Source organism: Centropristis striata, chromosome 13 (assembly GCF_030273125.1).
Source record: "Centropristis striata isolate RG_2023a ecotype Rhode Island chromosome 13, C.striata_1.0, whole genome shotgun sequence".
Taxonomy (NCBI): domain Eukaryota; kingdom Metazoa; phylum Chordata; class Actinopteri; order Perciformes; family Serranidae; genus Centropristis; species Centropristis striata.
In genome coordinates, this window is record NC_081529.1 from 37142561 (window position 1) to 37160213 (window position 17653).

General features: G+C 39.0%; 1 protein-coding gene and 1 pseudogene across 1 annotated transcript; both read left to right on the forward strand.

Moving 5' to 3' along the window:
- The first annotated feature begins 292 nt into the window (after window positions 1-292).
- The window catches only part of LOC131983199 (NLR family CARD domain-containing protein 3-like), a 40965-nt pseudogene continuing 23604 nt past the window's right edge, over window positions 293-17653 (forward strand).
- Window positions 6173-17118, forward strand: LOC131983444 (NLR family CARD domain-containing protein 3-like). Its single transcript, XM_059348152.1, has 8 exons — window positions 6173-6262; window positions 6897-7182; window positions 7667-9455; window positions 9546-9719; window positions 9875-10048; window positions 10204-10365; window positions 15930-15976; window positions 16172-17118. Exons 1-8 carry the CDS (start codon window positions 6173-6175, stop codon window positions 16750-16752), a joined length of 3303 nt encoding a protein of 1100 aa, XP_059204135.1. The 3' UTR covers window positions 16753-17118.

Below are 17653 nucleotides of genomic sequence, written 5' to 3' on the forward strand. Positions count from 1 at the left end.
TTATTCATGTTGAGCTCTGTTAAACCAATGACCTTCAAGTGTTTCATGTGTAACCATATATGGAGAACTTCCTGTGCTACGCTAAGATATTAGAAGAGGAACACTGAAGGGCTCTGCCTTTTAAGCTTTTTAATTGAGGAAGAATATTTGTCAAGTAACAGCAAACAAGTTGAGCATTTTTAGAGATCTTTTCTTTTTTTTTCATAGGACTGTCATCACCATAGCAACCGTCTGCTGGGCCTTTAAATAAAAACAGACGGTACATTCTACAATGGGATGGAAACCAAAGAGGTTTTGGTCTCTTCTCTGAACGCCACCTTCAACAGCCTCAACACTGACAGTAAGGACTCTTTGGGGCAGGCTGCACATTTTTAGTCCATTTTAATGATGAATTCATATAAAATTGCTGAACTGATTTCAATCAATTACAGAATTGCCAAATGCTAAACTGAACATCTGTCGTTCAACTGAGTGATGATGAGTTAAATATTTTTAGCTATTTGAACTAAAATAAGTGTTTTTCATGTGTACATATTTGATTATAATCTACTGGATTTAAATGCTTTTTTGGCCACTTTTGCCTTAAACTGAGAGTCTGGCTGAAGAGAGACAGGAGTGTTAAATGCTGAGTGTCAGAGCTGCACTTCTGCTTCTCACTCTTTTCAGGAAATTGTGACATTTAGGTAATAAACTGTCTTTTCCAACTGTTGCTTGAGTAAATATCAGAAGCGAATTCCTGGTTAAAAACCTGCATTCATCATGTGTTCTTAGAAATAGAACAAGAACAGCTTTTTGACCATGTTTATGTATCTAGAAATTAATTGGATGTATCTTAAGATATGATTTATATTTGGAGACGGTTTTATTGTTCCAGGTTGTAAATATTTTTATTTCTTCTGTAAAGTTGAACATTTGAACATGAAGCTCTGTGAGGTTTGGCTTCATTTTGCAGCTAGATGATAAACTGCAGCTTTTGGCACTTCCATGTTTGCTTCATTATCAGCCCTGAAGTTTGCCTCTTGGTTACAAGTTAAAAAAGTCTTTGGTGGACATCTATCTTATTGTTCTATATCGACCACCATCTGAAAATGATATGTTCTTAGATAAACTGTCTGCTATACTTCAAACATGTAAAGGTAAAGAAGTGCTACTAATGGGCGATTTCAATCTGAATTGGCTAGATGAAATAAGAAGGAAAAAGCTTAAGGATATTGCTAATAAATTTCACTTAACTCAGCTAATTGAAAATCCAACAAGGATAACAAGGTCTTCAAACACTCTATTGGATTTAATTTATACAAATAAAACCAAACGCATGTCAAAAACATCTAACTTATATAACTGGGTTATCAGACCACAATCTCAGCCTGGTCACAAGGCAGCTGTCAAAGAAGTGACTTAGTAATAAGAATACACCAGAAGGGAAAAATTATATCTCACTTATCCCAAAGAAAGAGATGCAGCACTTCAAAAATTAATTTAGACAAACAAATTGGGTTAATGTTGTGAAGGATAAGAATAGTGAACAGGCCTGTGAAAAGAAAGAAGCAAAAAAAAAAAAAAAAAAAGGAAAAACAAATAAATTATAATAATAAAAATAAAATAAAGTAAAAAAAAGGGAAAAGGAAGAGGGGGAAAAAATGAAAGAAAGAAGGGAAAAAGGGGGAAAAAAATGATGACAATTTCAAACGCACACACACACATTCGTCTACGTATGTACGCATGTATATATCTATCAATATATATATATATTATTTGTTTATTTAGTTATTTATTATTATTTATTTTTTCCCATTTATTTTATTTTTATTCATTTATGTGTGTGGATGTGTGTATATAGGTATATATATGCATATGTTTTCTTTCTCCCTGGGTTTCTTGTTTTTCGGATTTAAATATCTTACTTTTTATTTATTTCATTTATTTATTTATGTATTTATTTATTTTTTGCTCTTCCTTCATTACCATTACAATTAATGTAATTACTATATTATCATCATTATTTTCGTTACTACACTGTAAACCCAACTTATTGTTTCAACTTAAATATTTGAATGTCCTTGCTGCGAAATAATTTTATGTCAAGACAACAAAGACAATGGCGTTAACTCAAATCTCGCTATTTCACTCAATATATTAGGTTAAAATTACTTCTTGCACAAATCTTTGTTGTATTGAAAAGGAAAAATTAGTTATAATAATAAACAAGCAACATTGGGTTTTACAGTGTACTGTGACTATGATGGTAATACTTATTAATATTATCCTCATTTTGTTAATTGTATTTATTGATTTTATCAATACGAATAAGCTTACGACTAAATATTATGATTATGATAGTTAACTCCGTTGTTGCCATTAATATTACTACCATATCATCAACATAACTAAAGTTCCATATCCTATTCAATTATCATATCACCATGAATATAGTCATTATTATCTTATTTGCCTATTATGCAATCATCACAACTATAGCTTCTTATCTTACCTACCTAATTATTATTATTATTATTATGATGATTATTAATATTCTCTTCTAACAACACTCATGATGACGCCTTTGCGACAGGGTACGGGGGGGTGGGGGGAGGGGTGATTAGCCGGGTTGAAGGTGGGGGCTCCAGGTCGGTTCTCTTGGGGCATGGCGTGGCCTCGGATGGAGGCAGGTGAGAAGGACTCTTTCAAACAAAACAAAAACAAACAAAGATTAAAAAAAATAATAATAATAAAACCAAATAAACGCACTCCTCAGCGGGCAGACCTCCTCCCATGGGTCTGGAAGTTGCCCACACCAGGAAGTGCCACAGCAAGATTGGCAACGGGCCAGTAGCTTCCTCCGGGTTCGGCTGCGGCCCAAGGCACAATCAATCAACCAAAAAATAAATAAAAAAGGAGCTCTTGTTTTGTGTTACCTGCCTCCCGCTGGGACGCCCGGCGGTGCTGCTTGGGGCCGGTCTGGGGGTCCCCTGGCCTGCCCCCCCTGATGCTTTGGTCTGGCGTATGTTGTTGTCGTGGCTATCATTGTCATGATGTGTTGGTTTATGTTGGGTCAATTATGTGTATGATCTTGCACATCTTGTTATTGTGTAAGATGTTGTTCTGTATCGCATCAAACTATATTGTGTGGTGATGTCCCCCGTCCCCCTGTTGTTTATTTACGTATGTATGTGTGTATATATATATATATATATATATATATATATATATATATATATATATATATATATAATTATTATTATTTTTTACATATTATCTTTTTTATTTATTTTTTTAGAGCCACCAGATCATCACAGGGGAGATTGTAGCCTCCCAAATCAGAGCACTCAGCTTTCTCTTTTAGAGCTACTAAAGCATGGAACTCTTCCCAGGAATCTAAAAAGTGTTACAGATTTACATGCTTTCTCACGTGAAGTGAAAAAATGGATTTTAAGTAATCATTCTGTACTCTCTGCATATGTCTATTTTTGATATCTTTAATTGATTGTGTGTGTGTGTGTGTGTGTGTGTGTCACCACTGAACTTGCACTTAAGCAAGAGACAAAGCGTGGGCCACAGCAAGGCTCACCAATGAGGCAGCTCAATGGCTTACACTCAAAAGACAAAGGAACAAATGCACTGAATATCATATCAAATTGAAACCAATTTGATATAGTATATCCTGGTCTTGCTGGTCAGCTGCTGTCTCATGTGTCTCCAAACCACCACTGTTCAAACCATACTTCCCTGTTTACACTGCAACATGTTATGTCTTATGCTGTTATCAAAGCACTTCAGGGTTTAGACTGCAAGAAATCAACAGGTGAGGATAAAATAGATATTTTTAAAGCTTGGTGCTCCTCATATAGCAGACTAAATTACATACCTGTTTAATCTGTCAATTTCTTCTGGTGTTATCCCTCAGGTATGGAAATCAGCACATGTTGTCCCACTACATAAGAGTGGTGATAAATCAAACCTCAACAACTATCGACCAATTTCAAAACTGCCCTGTCTCGCTAAAGTTCTAGAATTTCTTGTCAACAATCAGCTCAAAACATTCCTCTCACTCAATTATGTGCCGAGTCCCCTACAATCTGGTTTCAGACCAAAACATACAGTTACTGCTATTACATCTGTTACAAAAAATATTATATGTGCCATGGACAAAGGTAATTATTGTGCCGCCCTCTTTGTAGACTTATCAAAAGCATTTGATACTGTTGACCATGCTCTGCTACTACAAAGACTCAGTAACATTGGCTTTGACTCTAGTTCATGTTAATGGTTCCAGGACTACCTATCCCACAGACAGCAATGTGTGACTCTCGCTCGCTCTGAATTTTAACCATTAACAAAGGGGGTCCCACAAGGTTCAATATTGGGTCCTGTCCTGTTTACAATTTTCATTCACAACATTACATCCACTATAACACACTGTAACGCCCATCTCTACACCGATGAGACAGTTCTGTATTGCACCTCTAATACTGCACATTCAGCCATTGAAACTCTCCAGCAATGTAACGGGTTGTGTATGGACCCAATTGCAGCACACAGGAGGTAGAAACAGGAGGTAACCAGTCTTTTATCACAAGCAGAGGTTCGGTACACAGGAGTTCAGTCAGGCAAGGCAGGCAAACAATCCAAAGGGATAAGGCAGAGGCAGAGTCCAAAAACAGGCAAGAGTCAAAACCGAAAAGCACACTAGAAAAACACAAGAGAGTAGGACACATGGTACACTAACAATCTGGCAGTGATTGTGTGTGAGGCAGGAGTCTTTATAGTGGCTTGATTAGTGATCAAGGGCAGCTGGGTAAACAGGTGAAGAGAGTCTGGCTGATGAGGAGGGAGTGGCTGACAGGTGGAGTGAGGAGGAGGCAGGCTCAGTGGAAAATTACTGGGAGACAGAGCTGAAACTGTGACAAGCAAGCCTTCGACAAACTACAACATTCTCTCCCCAATCTAAAATTAGTTCTCAATTCAGACAAAACCAAATACATGATAGTCTCAAGAGCCAGATATATTGCAGAAGATGGTCTACATATCACCACTTTAACAGGTCACAGCATTGAAAAGGTTTCACAATACAAACATCTGGGTGTCTGGTTAGATAAAAAAAAAAAGACTTTTAAATGTCATTTTGACATCCTTACAAGTATATTAAAACAAAAATACTTATACAGAAACAAAAGAAACTTCCCTCTGTTCTGTAGGAAACGGATCATTCAGGCTGTCTTTTTCTCAGTTCTGGATTATGCTGATGTTATCTATAGACATGCTTCTGCCTCCACTCTCACCTCACTGGACTCTGTTTATCACTCTGCACTCCGATTCATCACTGTTGACAGTTACTCCACCCATCATTGCATCCTATACAACAAGGTGGATGGCACCTTTATCCGTGAGACGAGAGATGCACTGGTTCCTTTTCATTTATAAAGTATTGATAGGCGACATGCCACCATACCTCAGCACTTTATTAAACTGGTCACATAGTAATTATCCAACACGCTCTAGTGATTAATGCTCAATGTTCCCCGGACTAATACTGAATTTGGAAAAACTGCCTTCAGTTTTTCTGCTGCATCTACCTGGAACATCTTACAACATTTGCTCAAACTCAAAACAATTATAACTCTGGGTCAGTTTAAAACTATGATAACCAATAACTCTGCCTTTCACTGTAGCTGTTTGTAATGTTTTTGCATGCGTTTTGTCTGTGCTGTTTCGTGTTTTCTCTGTACTCTCGACATCATTGTAAATGAGGGGTTGCCCTCAATGATTCTTCGAGAAAATAAACAAAGGATAAATGAAAATGAAAGATGACCACATGGCTTACAACAAAGGAGGCTAAAAGAAATATGCTGAAGAGAGGGAAAGTTGATTTTTGAGGTTTAGAGCTCAGAACAAAGGACAGGATGTGACATTAACTTTGAATTTCTCTCCAAACGTGTATGCCTGTGTTGAAAAGTACATTGTTTGTGATCAGTTGTTGCCACATTAGAAATATAATGGTTAGTTGTCATACAAGACCTTGCGTCTACGTGAAGCAAAACTTACCTTTAAGTTGTGTGGTGTGGTAAAACCTTTGATTCCTCTGACTGACTGTGTTTCTGACACTGGTTGGACTGGTTTTCACATCACTTTGTTGTTTGTTTTTAGACTTGGACTGTGAAATTGTGAGGGTGTGATGGCGTCCTCAACTCAGACGCTCACAGACACCAGGACTGACGAGGAAGAAACAAGCAGCTCCTCCACACATGAAGGTGGAAAGTGTCTGGTAGGAAGTTAAATTACAATGACTTGAAAATGATGTTCATGTATTACTGCCATGATTGTCATGTCTAATAAACATAATTTCAATTTCATCTTTCATCATCAGTAAAGAATGTAAAGAATGTCCGAACATGTTGGACAGCAAAGTTAAAACATTTTATCTGCTGTATGTGCATACATTTTGTTTGGGTTTACTCTGCCTCCATTGCAGAGCACCATTGGCCTCAGAGTTCAGAAATCTGTCAAAATGGCTATCCGAATTATAAATAATTCTGTTTTTTTTACCCCCGTAAAATTATTATATTGTCAATTATAAATTTAATTTTTATTATCTATATCAATTACCATAATAATGTTTCGTAAAGGTTGAAGGAATTTGGAGTTATTTGCATCGAAGAGGTTGGCATCAATTACTTGTGTATAACATAAAATGCACAGCATGTGTATTCCAAAAAGCCTTTTATTCACAAGAAAGCAAATTAAAACAAAACACACAATATCTAATCTAAGATAGATTATTTTCTGTTGACCAACGACAGGACGATATTTTTGCTTAAAACTAATAAATCTTCATCATAACTCTAAGTCTATATTGTTAAGGTGACTATTTATTTTTGGTTTGTTTTGGATCTTTGCAGGGAGAAAAAATGGTGACACCTCAAGAGGTCCTCTTCAGAACTTTAGAAGATTTGGGAGCTGAGGACTTTGAAAAATTCAAGTGGTTCCTGCAGCAGAAGGGGGCACTAGAAGGCCTCCCAGCAATCCCAAAGAGTCAACTGGAGGATGCAGACCGCATGAAAACCATAGATCAGATGTTTCAGACTTACAGTATAAACACGATGCAAGTGACCAGAATACTTTTAGTGAAGATAAATCAGAATGAACTAGTGAGGGAATTATCCAACACCTCCTTCGAACCTAAAGGTGAGTCAGAATCATTATTCAATATTAAAATGGATGTAACAAAGATTTAAGTTGTAGATTACAGAGACTTAAACAAACATGAGGTGTGTATCTCTCTGATCTACAAATATAGACATGTTTGTTGTGTTGCACTTTGGATTATAGAACAAGCGACAAAAAACACAACCAGCAGAGAAAGAAAATTAAAGTCTCTCAGAGAACAAAAATGATGAACCAAAGGCAGACAATCCTGTTTTTGCTTGCTTCTAGCTGGTAAAAATGTGCACACACTGAAGTCTGTAAGTTTGTTTGGAAAATATTACTTCCCTCAACTGGACTCGATCTGGACTAGTCTCTGGTTTCACCTTTTCAGGACCAACTGTTGTTATCAATCGAGCTGAACAGATTTCATACAAAAGAAATGTGAAAACTTGTAAGAAAACAAGTTCATGACTCTCATTCACTGTAACAACCCCTCATTGGTTTCATTGTTCTCTTCATTCAGAGATTCTTGCTGAGTGCCAGAGAAAACTCAAATCCAAATTACAAAAGAAGTTCCAGTCTGTGTTTGAGGGGATCACTAAAAAAGCAAACCAGATCCTTCTGAATCAGATCTGCACAGAGATCTACATCTTAAAGGAAGAAACTGCAGAGGTCAACATGGAGCATGAGGTCAGACAGATTGAAACAGCATCCAGGAAACCAGACAGATCAGAAACAACAATCAGACAAGAAGACATCTTTAAAGCCTCACCTGGAAGAGATGAACGAATCACAGTGCTGACAAAGGGAGTGGCTGGCATTGGGAAAACAGTCTTAACACAGAAGTTCACTCTGGACTGGGCTGAAGACAAAACCAACCAGGACATCCACTTCACATTTCCTTTCACTTTCAGAGAGCTGAACGTGCTGAAAGAGAAAAAGTTCAGCTTGGTGGAACTTATTCATCACTTCTTTACTGAAACCAAAGAAGCAGGAATCTGCAGGTTTGAAGAGTTCCACGTTGTGTTGATCTTTGACGGTCTGGATGAGTGTCGACTTCCTCTGGACTTCCACAACACTGAGGTCCTGACTGATGTCACAGAGTCCACCTCAGTGGATGTGCTGCTGACAAACCTCATCAGGGGGAAACTGCTTCCCTCTGCTCGCCTCTGGATAACCACAAGACCTGTAGCAGCCAATCAGATCCCTGTTGACTGTCTTGACATGGTGACAGAGGTCAGAGGGTTCACTGACCCTCAGAAGGAGGACTACTTCAGGAAGAGATTCAGAGATGAGGAGCAGGCCTGCAGGATCATCTCCCACATCAAGACATCACGAAGCCTCCACATCATGTGCCACATCCCAATCTTCTGCTGGATCTCTGCTAAAGTTCTGGAGAAGCTGTTGAAAACCAGAGAGGGAGGAGAGCTGCCCAAGACCTTGACTGAGATGTACATCCACTTCCTGGTGGTTCAGTCCAAACGGACAAACGTCAAGTATCATGGGAAATTTGAGAGAGATCCACTCTGGAGTCCAGAGAGGAGGAAGATGATTGAATCTCTGGGAAAACTGGCTTTTGATCAGCTGCAGAAAGGAAACCTGATCTTCTATGACTCAGACCTGACAGAGTGTGGCATCGATATCACAGCAGCCTCAGTGTACTCAGGAGTGTTCACAGAGGTCTTTAGAGAGGAGAGTGAACTGTACGAGGACAGGGTGTTCTGCTTCGTCCATCTGAGTGTTCAGGAGTTTCTGGCTGCTCTTCATGTCCATCTGACCTTCATCGAGTCTGGAGTCAATCTGATGGCAGAAGCAAGATGGTGGTCCAAAGTCTTCAGAGACAAACCTAAACTAAAACATCTCTACCAGAGTGCTGTGGACAAGGCCTTACAGAGTCCAAATGGACACCTGGACTTGTTCCTCCGCTTCCTCCTGGGTCTTTCTCTGGAGACCAATCAGAACCTCCTACGAGGTCTGCTGACACAGACAGGAAGTAGCTCACAGACCAATGAGGAAACAGTCCAGTACATCAAGAAGAAGCTCAGGAGGAATCTGTCTGCAGAGAGAAGCATCAACCTGTTCCACTGTCTGAATGAACTGAATGATCGTTCTCTAGTCGAAGAGATCCAACAGTCCCTGAGATCAAGAAGTCTCTCCACAGATAGACTATCTCCTGCTCAGTGGTCAGCTCTGGTCTTCATCTTACTGTCATCAGAAACAGATCTGGATGTGTTTGACCTGAAGAAATACTCTGCTTCAGAGGAGGCTCTTCTGAGGCTGCTGCCAGTGGTCAAAGCCTCCAACAAAGCTCTGTGAGTGGATAAATGAACAACATGAAACATGCTTTCTGTAATTCAAGACAATAAAATAATTTTCTGATGTTCATCTCTTTTCCTCTCCAGGTTAACTAGCTGTAAGCTCTCCGAGAGAAGCTGTGAAGCTCTGTCCTCAATTCTCAGCTCCCAGTCCTCTAGTCTGAGAGACCTGGACCTCAGTAACAACAACCTGAAGGATTCAGGAGTGAAGCTCCTGTCTGCTGGTCTGAAGAGTCCACTTTCTGAACTGAAAACCCTCAGGTCAGTATTCATTATCAATCACAGTTGATATTTTAAATCCTTTAAGTTCAATTTAAATGTATTTCCATGTTAATGAAGATGGGCAACTTCTGTAGTGTTTTCCTGCTGAGATAGTGTTCTTAAACCCTGTATTTATGTTATCTCCTTAATTCCAGTCTGTCAGGCTGTCTGATCTCAGAGGAAGGCTGTTCTTCTCTGGCCTCAGCTCTGAGGTCCAACCCCTCCCATCTGAGAGAGCTGGACCTGAGTAACAACGACCTGAAGGATTCAGGAGTGAACCTTCTGTCTGCTGGACTGAAGAGTCCACTATGTGAACTGAAAACCCTCAGGTCAGTATTCATTACCATTCACAGTTGATATTTTAAATCCTTTACGTTCAATTTAAATGTATCTCCATGTTAGTAAAGATGGGCAACTTCTGTCGTGTTTTCCGGCTGAGATAGTGTTCTAAAACCCTTTATTCACGTTATCTCCTTAATTCCAGTCTGTCAGGCTGTCTGATCTCAGAGGAAGGATGTTCTTCTCTGGCCTCAGCTCTGAGGTCCAGCTCCTCCCATCTGACAGAGCTGGACCTGAGCTACAATCATCCAGGAGACTCAGGAGTGAAGCAGCTGAAGGATCCACGATGCAGACTGGATATTCTCAGGTACGGACAGACAGACAGACAGACAGACAGACAGACACTCGCTGGCATGGACAGACAGACAGTCGCAGATATTGACAGACAGACAGACACTCTCAGGTATGGACAGACAGGCACTCTCAGGTATGGACCGACAGGCACTCTCAGGTTCAGATAGACAGTCAGACAGACTGTATGGACACAGACAGACACTCGCAGCTATGGACAGACTGTCTGTCTTTCTGACAGACATTCTCAGGTATGGATAGACAGACAGACAGACACTCTCAAGTATGGACAGACATACATACACTCTCAGGTATGGACAGACAGATATACAGACACTCTCAGGTATGAACAGACAGACAGACAGACAGACAGACACTCTCAGATATGGACAGATAGAAAGACAGACACTCTCAGGTATGGACAGACAGACAGACACTCTCAGATATGGACAGACGGACTGTCTCAGGTTTGGACACAGTACAGTAAGGACAAACAAAACAATTGGCAGAAAATAAAATGTCATACAGCAGTTTTACCGTAAACTTCTTCATTTCAATACTAAATTTAGAAAACCTTGAAAAAAACAGTTAGCAGTAAACATAAAAACATCATTATGATTTTAATTAAATAAAAAAGCTGTTCTATTGTATAGATATTGTTTGGTCCGAGGGTATTCCTTCACTGTTTGGGTTCCTGGTACAGCTACCACTGTAGTCCAGCTTTATTTCTCATTTGCATCATAAGCAGTCTCAATAAATCATGAACCCTCTGTTCATGTGTGAATGCAGGACAGACTGTTTATTGTTTATTGGATCCCCATTAGTTGTCACCATGGTGACAAGTATTCTTCCTGGGGTCCCTAAAAAGCAAGACAAATAACCGTAACATTCACATGCATCATGCATACACAGTACAACATAGTACAAGCACCTACACATACATACTCACACATATACACGGACACATTCAGAGATCAGTTCATTAAGAGCTGTCTCTGTACAAGTTTAAACAAAAAATACAAAATAAGGCACTCTGTAGCTTTACAGATATCAGTCAACTGAATTTAACCTAATTTCTTTACTCAAAACAGCTTTTTTCAATTCCCTTCTAAATCCTGATTTGTTACACTTAAGAATGAAGCAGTACAGAAGTCCATTCGAGTATACAATAGCTCTGTACAATACAGTTCTTTTCAGTGCATTTGTCCTAGGTCTAGGTAGTCTGAAACGACAGCTTAAGGCCTGTCTGGTATCATAATCATGTGTGATCTTGGTAGGTACTAATAGAGAAAACAGGCTGCTGGGTTTACGCAAAGTACAAATATTATTAAAATACAAAAAAAGGCTGCAAGCCAATCTCTCCTCTACTTTCATCCAGGAGAGTTTATCATGCATAGCATTTACATTATTCCTAATAGAACAGTGAAGTGCCAGTCGTGCGGCTCTATTCTGAGCGAGCTGGAGTTTAGCAAGTTCTTTTTTTGAGGTGCCAGACCATATTGCAGGGCAGTAGTCAAGTTGGGACAAGACTAATGATTGAAAAACAAGCTTGAAAGTTGTGTCAGTTAAAAAACATGCACATTTTCTAATGTTTGAAATACTTTTACTCATTTTACTAACTATATTCTTTATATGTATAGACCATGTTAATGTTTCATCTATAGTAATGCCCAGCAATTTGGCTTCTCTAACTTGCTCAATAGCTGCACCATGTAATGAGAGGACCAACTTCTGCTCAGACCGAAGTGAGTAGTTAGACCCAAGTACCATACATTTTGTTTTAGAAATATTCAACTTTAACTTGTTTGCTGTAACCCAATCAGATATCAGTGTTAGCTCATATTGAAGTGTCCTATTAACTTGTTCAGTACTGCTAGCAGATGTAAAGATGGTTGTATCATCCGCGTACATTACTGTACCTGCATTTCTCAATACATATGGTATATCATTCTATAACAAAAATAGAATAGAGGAGAGATCCGAGACAGCTCCCCTGGGGCATACCACACTGAAGCTTCTCTATATGTGAAAAAGCACCATTAAACTTAACACACTGTCTCCTGTCACTCATATAACTTCTCATACAATTAATCACAGAGTTTTTAAAACCATAGGCTGAAAGCTCCAAGAGTAACAGTTCATGGTCAATCAGATCAAAGGCTGCACTGAAGTCCAAAAATACAACACCTACAACTGACTTCCTGTCTATCTGTGTAAGCAGGTCATCAGTAAGACATGTAAGAGCAGTGCTAGTGGAGTAGCCTTCCTTATATGCATGCTGGAAATCAGAGTTCATATTATTTACTTCAAAGTCGTGCTGAATTTGCTTAAACATGATTCCCTCTAACAGTTTGCTTAGTACAGGTAACAGACTTTTTGGCCTGCTGTTATGCCCTGTAAGTGGCTCCCTGCAGTTTTTTGGCAGAGGAGTGACTTTTGCAGTCTTCCATAGATTTGGATAAATCGATTCTTTAAAACATAAATTGAAAATATGACATAGTGGTTTTGCTATTACTTTTGCTGCAAGCTTTAAAAGTTTGCCATCTTAATTATCCAACCCACAAGGTTTGTCACACTTAATTGTAAGAAAAAGTTTTTCAACATCGATCTCTCTGAGAGTTTTAAAGTCAAAGCAACAATCTTTATTAACCATAATGTGATTTATTTTATTAGCTATAGATGGCCTGTAACATCCCGGCAACAGCTGATCCCTAATTGAATTAACTTTTTGTAAAAAATATTTGTTGAAATAGTTAGCTATATCATAGGGTCTGGTAATTAATATCCCATTATGTTCTATAAAAGAAGCTGTTTTACCATTTTTACATATGTATATACATTTTACACATTTCACATGATGGGCCCTCTCAATGGCCATAGCACTGGCATTTAGGTTCAGCTTCTCAGAGATACATTTCTGGACATGCTTCTCTGTGTCCTACCATTTCTCACGGAAAGATTCTTCCAAACCATGGAAAATGAGATTGTTCCTTCTGGATTGGTTCTCAAGGTAGTCAGCTTTAGACTCAAGTGTGACAAGACAGTCACAAATCTTGCGAAAGCCATTCTCCAGAGTGTTGTGATCCATTGAGAGCTTGGGCACTTTGATTTTAATTTCATCAACGTCCTTCTGAGTGTAGTGGATGCTGTCCTTAAGCTCCTGGATATTCCTATTCATAGCATCCAGTCTCTCAAAAAATGTCAGGTTGTCTACCAAGAATGTCCACAAAATGGGATTTCTGTTGTTCTAGTGACTGGGTATCACACATCTCCGCCATCTTTTTAACAATAATCAGTTTATAGATTTTAAGGACCTCATACAGAACCACAGGATTGACAGACATCAATTTTTAAATTACTCACAACTTAAATCCATACTCAAATCAAAAATAGACATAAATGACAACCCACTTGAACCTTCTGAAATAATTCACAACATAATCCTATTTACAAATTTAAATAAACTAACTTCCAAACTATACAGACTATTATTAGCTTCAGATGACTCAATAACACTCCCAATAGACCACTGGAACACTGACTTGAACATCTCTACTTCATCAGACTTTTGGATAGACATAAATAAAAATATATTTGACATGACATCCAATACAAACCTTCAGCTAATCCAATGCAAAACCATTCATCGAATACACATCACACAATACAAAATGCACCAAATGCGATTAGCAACCACAGACATTTGCACACAATGCACAACAGGAACAACAGATAATTACCTTCACGCAATCTGGGCTTGTCAACCGGTTTACTCTTTTTGGAACTCCAGGTCGGTTCTTTTGGGGCATGGCGGGGCCTCGGATGGAGGCAGGTGAGAAGGACTCTTTCAAACAAAACAAAAACAAACAAATAAAGATAAAAAAAAATTAATAATAATAATAAAACCAAATAAACCCACTCCTCAGCAGGCAGACCTCCTCCCTTGGGTCTGGAAGTTGCCCACACCAGGAAGTGCCACAGCAAGATTGGCAACGGGCCAGCAGCAGCCTCAGGGTTCGGCTGCGGCCCAAGGCACAATCAACCAAAAAAAAAAGGAGCTCTTGTTTTGTCTTACCTGCCTCCCGCTGGGACGCCCGTTTGTGGTGCTTGGGGCCGGTCTGGGGATCCCCTGGCCTGCCCTCCTGATGCTCTGCTCTGACCCCGCCCCCTCACTGCGACGTATGTTGTTGTCGTGGCTATCATTGTCATGATGTGTTGGTTTATGTTGGGTCAATTATGTGTATGATCTTGCACATCTTGTTATTGTGTAAGATGTTGTTCTGTATCGCATCAAACTATATTTTAGTTTGTTTATATTTATTTTGTAGGTACGTATTTATATGGGTATATATATGTATATATGTGTATATATATACTTATATATATATATATAATTATTATTATTACTTTTTTAAAATATTATCTTTTTATTTTTATTTTATTTATTTAATTAGTTATTTTAGTTATTCTTGTTAATTTGTTTTCTCTCTTTCTTACCTCCTCCCTCTCTTCTTGTGTTAGCGCTTCTTGCTTTGTTTGCCTATTTATTTTCATTGTGTTATGCATATAAGTGAGCCATGTTATATGTATTTATATATATGTTGTAGCATCTGCCCCTCATCCACATACACACAGGCACATACAGCTGTGATGCCTCTGTGCAAATAGTTTATCATTTACGTTTTTCTTTGTTGTTGTTTGCGCTGTATGTCTGCTGTCTCTACTTGTGGTCCACATGATGTAGTGTATTTGTCTCTCATGTCACCTTGTTTGTTACATCATTTCACTAATAAAAAAAAAAAAGAAAAGGAAATGAGCTTTTTGACAGCATCCATATTGATAATTTCAGACTCACTCTGGTTAGTTGGATGGCAGAATGAACTATCTCTTCCAGTCGCCTCGCAGTTACCTTTATCCCCCCCCCACCGCGAGGCATCCTTCAATATCACAGGTTAGCACACTAGCTCAGTGGTGGTAGTCTGAGCCAGGGCCTGCGCCTGGCCTAGTCCTGGTGGATAGGCTGCAGATGAAGCTCAGGTTGTAGGCTGCAGCAGGAGAATCAGGCTATTAACTTCGCAATTCCACTTCACAGTCACACTTTCACTGTTTTTGTGTTGCAAAAACACTAAACAACTACTGGTGAAACTTTGGTAGAGTAGAAAAAGAGGATTGTGCAGATTTCTGTCAGATTATTTTCCTCAGGTTCAGCAGCAGCAGCAATATTACTGCTGTGGGTATTGGTCCCTGCGGTCGGGTTGGCCTCTGTGCTTATCCTAGAGGCCTCTGTTGATTTTAAGGGACAAGCTTTCACATTGTGTTTGGCCAGGGCTCCCTTGAAAAAGAGGTTCTTAATCTCAATGAGATATTCCCTGGTTAAATAAAGGTTAAATAAAAATATTATGAGGGAGGACAATTCAGTGGTGACTGAGCTCTTAATATTTATACATCACATTATCTTTTTGGCGAGTTTCAGCCTGTTTCTCTGTCACACTGACAAACTGAGGAGCTCTGCTTCATGTTGAACAGCAGTTAGGACTCATGTTGGATAGAAAATCATTGTGACTGTGTTTCTTCCTCCAGGGTGGACCATTGTGGAGAGCACAGGTTAACACCTGGGGTGAGGAAGTGTAAGTGTGGATTACATTTGACTAATGAAGACAAAACAGCTTTAAATACAAAGTTAATAGTTGTGATATTTATCAACATGTGTCATCATTAAACGTTATAGAAATGAACAACATGAGGACACAAAGAAAGAATAAACCCTTCAGATGTGTCTGATGATAAACTGCTGCTGTGTTGTGTCTTTTTCTCTCCATCAGATTTCTGTCAACTCACACTGGACACAAACACAGTAAACAGTTACCTCATACTGTCTGAGAACAACAGGACGGTGACATTTGTTGGAGAGAAACAGTCATATCCTGGTCATCCAGAGAGATTTGGGTACTGGCCTCAGCTGCTGTGTAGAGATGGTCTGACTGGTCGCTGTTACTGGGAGGTCGAGAGGAGAGGACATGTTGATGTAGCAGTGAGTTACAGAGGAATCAACAGGAAAGGATTGAGTGACTGTTGGTTTGGAGGAAATGATCAGTCCTGGAGTCTGGAGTGCTCTGATGTTGGTTACTCTGTCTGGCACAATAACATTAAAACAGTCCTCTCCTCCTCCTCCTCCTCCTCCTCCTCCTCCTCCTCCTCCTCCTCCTCCTCCTCCTCCTCCTCCTCCTCCTCCGGTAGAGTAGGAGTGTATGTGGACTGTCCTGCCGGCTCTCTGTCCTTCTACAGAGTCTCCTCTGACTCACTGATCCACCTCCACACCTTCAACACCACATTCACTGAACCTCTTTATCCTGGGTTTAGGTTCCTGTCCTCTGGTTCCTCAGTGTCTCTGTGTGTTCTGTAGGACGGAGACGACTTCCTGTCCTGTGGTCTGAATGTTGGATGAAGCTTCACTTTGTTTAACATTTGATTCTCTGATTGTTTCTTGTCACAAATGTTTTCTTCTTATAAACGGTGAAATGATCTCAGGGCTGAACTCTGATTTTCTCTTGAATCAAGTTTTTTTTGGAGCAGCGTCTTGTAGCTGCTAATGTCTGTCGTGATTGATCTCAATAAAGGTTTAAAGACTCACGAGAACAGCAGCTTCTAACAAATGTAAATCTGATTCTGTTTTAAAGAGGAATAAAGACATTACCTTCACAATCCAGAGTCATTTTCTTAAAAATAAAAAATAAAAATAAATAAAAGACAATTATGAAGATGATTTGGTGAAATGAATATAAAGGTAAATATATATTCAAATAAATCAAAAACAAATATATTTTTTTCCTATGTAATCTATGAATTCATTTCTTCATTTATTTTGAACATTAATATTTGTACATTTAATGGCATATTAACAGATTTATCATTGACAGAAGATAAATAAATTACAAGAATATTTATGAATGAAAAAATATTAAAAGCAAATGCAGGAAATCATGAATTAATAAAGTTTGACGACGTGAAATTTCTGTTGAAATTTGATTTTTTTTAAATTAACTATTATATGTTTCATTTTATTTATTGATTTGTGATTCATTTTTTTTGATGTTTTAAAAATCTAGAAGTTTTTAGGATGAATTTAAAAAGCTGGACCAGTTGATCCCGGTCTCTGGGTTTGTCCCAGTTGATCCTGGTCTCTGGGTCTGTCCCAGCTGATCCTGGTCTCTGGTTCTGTCCAAGCTGATCCTGGTCTCTGGGTCCGTCCCAGCTGATCCTGGTCTCTGGATCTGTCCCAGCTGATCCTGGTCTCTGGGTCCGTC

Excerpts from the sequence above, each read along its gene's own strand:
- LOC131983444 (XM_059348152.1), top strand. The coding sequence starts at position 6,173 with ATGGCGTCCTCAACTCAGACGCTCACAGACACCAGGACTGACGAGGAA. Across the intron at positions 7,183-7,666 it reads CACCTCCTTCGAACCTAAAG|AGATTCTTGCTGAGTGCCAG; the intron begins GTGAGTCAGAAT and ends CTCTTCATTCAG. Across the intron at positions 9,456-9,545 it reads AAAGCCTCCAACAAAGCTCT|GTTAACTAGCTGTAAGCTCT; the intron begins GTGAGTGGATAA and ends TTTCCTCTCCAG.